Genomic DNA, 5,739 nt, shown 5'->3' with positions numbered 1-5,739 from the left:
ACGTAGATACAAGTATCTTGTCTTAGGGAGGGATAAATCATACTTTGTAAAGAATCACTTTGATTCAAACAAAAAATTCTCTGAAACCGATATTATCAAGATGCTTGATTTCTTGATTGACAACATATTTTTAACGTTCGGAGGACGTGTTTTTCAACAGACTGTCGGCATCCCAATGGGAACAAACTGTGCCCCTCTACTTGCCGACTTGTTTCTTTATTATTATGAGGCTGACTTCATGCAGGAACTTCTTAGGAAGAAAGATAAGAAGTTAGCAATATCCTTTAACTCTACTTTCCACTATATAGATGACGTTCTTTCACTAAACAATTCAAAATTTGGTGACTATGTGGAACGCATCAATCCTATAGAATTGGAGATAAAGGATACTACAGATACAGTTACGTCGGCTTCATATCTTGACTTACATCTAGAAATTGACAATGAGGGTCGGTTGAAAACAAAACTTTACGACAAAAGAGATGATTTCAGCTTTCCAATTGTGAACTTTCCATTTCTAAGTAGCAACATTCCAGCAGCACCTGCATACGGGATATATATCTACCAATTGATACGATATTTCCGTGCGTGCATTTCCTATCATGATTTTCTTGATAGAGGGTTACTGCTCACAAGGAAGCTATTAAACCAAGAGTTCCAAATGGTGAAGTTGAAATCATCCCTTCGTAAATTTTACGGACGCCATCACGAGTTGGTTGACTGTTATGGAATAACCGTTTCACAAATGATATCGGATATGTTCCTTACGTCGTAACTACAATCCCCTTCCCTTTCATGAATGTGACCTACCGAATTAAACTATTTACCGGATTTGTAATCACATAAGCAACACGACGGGTGCCACATGCGGAGCAGGATCTGCTTACCCTTCCGGAGCACCTGAGATCACCCCTAGTTTTTGGTGGGGTTCGTGTTGTTTATTCTTTAGTTTTCTATGTTGTGTCATGTGTACTATTGTTTTTCTGTTTGTCTTTTTCATTTTTAGCCATGGCGTTGTCAGTTTGTTTTAGATTTATGAGTTTGACTGTCCCTTTGGTATCTTTCGTCCCTCTTTTAATCCTAAATTTCATTTTAAACCGTAGAAAACCACGAAAAACGTTGATGACGTCACGGTCACATGACTAAATTATGTCTATGGACTTATAACAAAATAACGTCAGCCAATCAGAAGACACGTTACATCCAAAATTAAATTACTTCGTTATGAACAAAGTAAAACCACAAAAATACTAAACTCCGAAGAAAATTCAAAACAGAGAGTATTTAACCAAATGGCAAAATCAAATGCTAAAACACATCATTTTATTACATAGAAAATAGTGGATCAAAAGTACATTAGCAAAAATTGCAGACAAGAATACAAAATATTACAATACCACAATAACACAATGACTGGATGAAAAAGTACAGAGCTACGACATATGTATCAAAAAAACATAAAAAGATATATAGAAAAGGCACATTAGCAAAAATGAAAGACAATATACAAAATTATCAATGACAATAACACCATGACAAAATGTATAAGTACAGAGACACTTCATATGTAAATACAAAAAGGCATAAAGACAAGGCACATTAGCAAAACTGAAAGACCAAAATACAGAATTATCATAGAACAATAACACAATGACGGGATGTATAAGTGCAGAGGCACATCAAATGCATATTACCAAAAAATTACCAAAAAACAGACTAAACGGTAATGATTCAAGTCAATAAGTCAGGGATTTCGTTACCACAAATTACTTATAACCTTTAGTAAATGATCTTTAATTCTTCCATCAATATAAAAATTAGGGTTTAATGTGTGATTGTGGCTCTAGCAAATAGATAACAGAGTGTGCACCTCTAAAATGTTGTCTTATTAAATTTCGGTCACCTAGAAAAATTAATTATCATTTTTAATCTTCTCTATGTCACGTGAAGATATAATATAATGTCAAAAGATTTGTTGTAAGGCCACAAGTTTTAGATTGTTCGTTTTCGATTAATTTTCTGTGATAAATTTGAGATTGCCAGCAATACTTTTATTTTATATATCTTTCTAAAAATTCAGCTTAATTTCAAGTTTTTGTTAAAGTCATGAATTTAAAAGCAAAAAAAAGGAGAAAGGATTTGGTAAAAAGAAGTTAATCTAATAGTTGTTTAGATTTAGAATTTATGTTAGACAAACGAACCAGAAAATGATTTTGCGTGACCTTTAGCTTAATTTTCAGAAATTATCATAAATGTGGTTTCCCACTTATCTTTATACCTTTGTAATGTATAACACATCAAAGTTCATTCATTTATGTTCATTTAGCTGCAGTAGAAATCATTTTTTTTAGGAAATTGCTTTGAGTCAAAACATTGAAAATCATGGATAGATACAGACAAATTCATTTTGGATTCAGAATTCCTATGATAACACTTCCTATTGGGTGTTTGTTTCAGCTGATTTCTCTGGCATCACCATATTGGATTAAGATTAAAGTTTCGTCTCTAATTCAATCTGTTGATATACATTTAGGTCTGTGGAGATTTTGTTTTGCACTAAACAATGCAAAACCGGAATGTTCGTCGGATATGAGCGACAACCCAGGTAATGAATGTATTGTATTATTGAAAGAAATTTGCATGAATTGGCACGTGTCTGCATTTCACGCTTGAAAGTTGATATTTTTTATTCCGTCTTCTTTAGAGTAGGGGTGGCAAATCCAGGTACATTATATATAAGACTGCTTCAGGGATGGATCTAGCAACTTCTTTTAAATTGTTCCTATGTTCCTATTGATTAATCTTGGCAACAGTAAGGTTACATGCTACCCTTCCGGTAGTGTGCGAGTTTAAGATAGTTTTAGAGTGCTTTTAGAAAACCGTGAAAAACAGCAACAATTTAAATCAGTGCTATTTTCGTTTTTCATACCATTAAAGTGAATGTACGGATATGATATATATAAAATAAAATTGAGAGTGGAAATGGGAAATGTGCAAAAGCGACCACAACCCGACCATAGAGCAGACAACAGCTGAAGGCCACCAATGGGTTTTCAGTGTAGCGAGAAACTCCCGCACCCTATATTTGTATATATATATGAACAAGTTTTGTAAGTAAAAATTTGATAAAAGCTATACATTTAGAAAATTGACATTACGTCATTTTTATAGAAAAAAAGGTTGGCAGTGTGCAAGCTTATGACTAAATTTTGATTGCTTCATGTTTTAGAAAGACTTTAAGTGAATAAAGAGAATAGTCCTTATTTGAATGCATGTAGAATTGACATATACTTCCAAAGAGATGTTTTTTTGTTTTTTTTTCATTTAAGATTGGTTTAAGGCCACACAGGCTTGTGCTATCCTAGGACTTATTTTTGCAGTAGTTGCTATGGTATCATTATACTTAAAGAACTGCTCAAGTTTTCAGAACAAGGCATTGGGCCTGCTTGCTATGGTTTCAGCCTTTGCTGCAGGTAAGGAATACATTACTGGTTCATTTTGATCTGACAAGTTGGTATAAAAGGAATAGATTTTTGTTGTTGCAAAATATTTGCACAAAAAGCCATTATATACCTTTTCCCAATGTATCAAATGTTTTAACTATAAGTAGATCGTCAAATATTTATCAAAGGTACTAGGATTATAATTTAGTACGCCAGACGCGCGCTTCGTTTACATATGACTCATCAGTGCCGCTCATATCAAAAAAGTCATAAAGACAAACAAGTACAAAGTTGAAGAGCATTGAGGATTCAATATTCCAAAAAGTTGTGCCAAATACGGCTAAGGTTATATATCCCTGGGGTTAGAACATCTTTAGTTTTTCGAAAAAATTCAAAACATGGAGTTTAAAATTCGTGTCTCATCAATGAGTCATTTGTACAAAATTTGAAGCAGAATATCTATGTTGGATTTAGTTTTTACTTTCCACAGTCTTCTTCCTATAGAAATATACGACTTATACGATTTTGGTTGTTGATTCAATGTTGCCAAACATAATTCGTTGGCCTTTTTTATATTCAAATATTATGCGTGGACCAATTGATACTTCTTGATTGATTTACGGTAAAAAGTAAAATATAAAATATATATATATTTTCAAATAAGGACAAAGAATTGTGGAACAAAAAAACGATGTCATTCACATTGACGATGCTTTAAAAAGTTGATTCAGCGATTATTTTTTTTTAATCAAATTATCAAAAAACTATAATACTGCTTTTTACTCTAGGGCTTCATAGTTTCTATTTTACGAACCAACTATTGTATCTATATTTCATGATATATCCTTTCACTTTTGTTTCTATTTTTAGCTATCATGATTGTAATAGGAGTTTCTGTTTTTGCTGTAAGGATGACAGACCTACTGTTACCTACTGGGAAAACAAGATTGGAAATAGGCACTGATTATTTAAATTGGGGGTGGTATATTGGGATAGCTGCTGGCGTGACGTTCATAAAAGCGGCCATATTTGTATCTATTGGAGTAATGAACACTAGGAATGATTAAAATTAAAATTAACTCAATGCAATATGACGCAAAATTAATGTTGGAATGCATTTTGCATAGCAAGTCATTTACTTACAACAAAAGTCAAGCAGATTGTTTCAATAATTATATCGTTTTGTGTATACTTCAGGTGCAATTTTGGTATTGACTTGTGTATAACTGTTGTAACATGCTAATTACAATATTGAGCTTCAAAATCAAATCTGTATTGTTTCAATATTTTTTATGCCCTAATTAGCAGCTGGAACATGATTACTTTCGGTTATAAAAAAAACAAAGACCACATTAGTTTTTCCTATTTAAGATTGGACAACAATACAAGGTAAAATAACATAAACACTTTCATTTAAGAATTAATACAAAACTGCAAATCATCAAACAGTTAGACATGAACTTTTTGAAGTCGTGAAACGTCAACAGAATTTTCCATATCCAAATGTAATATTAAAGAAAAGATTTTGTCCTAGAAAATTAACGGGAGATTCGGGTGAAAGTAAACTTGGAAATGATTGTTATGCATTTTATTTAACCTCAGTCGGGGAATTTGGAGACGATTTGAAAAATGCGCTTAGTGTTAAATCTTCATCCAGCTCAAATAAAGCTTTATCGTGTACCGATGAGATATCTGGCTCACAAAATGACGCAATATTTAACCTTGCAGTTAAGGATAGTTCGTCTAGTAAATGATATGATTTTATTAAAATCTGAATATGCACGTGACTCTGAGATGTTAAACAGATTAATTGAGGATCTAAAGAAGGAAAATAAACAACTCAAAGACCGTTATTTTAAATACAGTGATCGTTTCAAGAACCTACAAAATCAAATCAATGTGATAAAAACCAAAACAGAATCAATAACAACATGTACAGAAACATTTCAAATAGACGTGAACACAATTAAAGTTCAATTACAACAAAACTGTGAACAGAATAGTAAAACAAACAGCGAACTAAAATATTTGGTTTTTCAATTTTTGGAGAGTGTCAAAACAGTAACAGAGATGAAATCTGACATTGATAAAGTTCATGAAAATATAACGAAACATAATGTTACATGAAAACAGTAGACAAAACTGTGAAAGCAGAGTCCGAGCGACTTAACCGAATGTCCGATACCCGCACTATAGGAGTAGGCAGTCTGAAATCTAAAACCGATCTTATTAATTCAAAGCTTAAAGACTTAGATACCCAAGTAGAATCAGCATGTCAAACCTATAGCTCACTAAG

At 32.6% G+C, this 5,739-nt stretch overlaps 1 protein-coding gene across 1 annotated transcript; it reads left to right on the top strand.

Annotated features, from left to right (window-relative positions):
* Nucleotides 1-2,312: 2,312 nt before the first annotated feature.
* Nucleotides 2,313-4,712, top strand: LOC139510498 (uncharacterized). Its single transcript, XM_071297073.1, has 3 exons — nucleotides 2,313-2,605; nucleotides 3,330-3,473; nucleotides 4,314-4,712. The coding sequence occupies exons 1-3, from the start codon at nucleotides 2,383-2,385 to the stop codon at nucleotides 4,508-4,510; spliced, it is 564 nt and encodes a 187-aa protein (XP_071153174.1). The 5' UTR covers nucleotides 2,313-2,382; the 3' UTR covers nucleotides 4,511-4,712.
* Nucleotides 4,713-5,739: the final 1,027 nt, after the last annotated feature.

Source organism: Mytilus edulis, chromosome 2, assembly GCF_963676685.1.
Source record: "Mytilus edulis chromosome 2, xbMytEdul2.2, whole genome shotgun sequence".
In the NCBI taxonomy this organism is placed as follows: Eukaryota; Metazoa; Mollusca; class Bivalvia; order Mytilida; family Mytilidae; genus Mytilus; species Mytilus edulis.
Note: the sequence above shows the minus strand (reverse complement) of the source record. Positions and strands in the feature narration are given on the sequence as shown.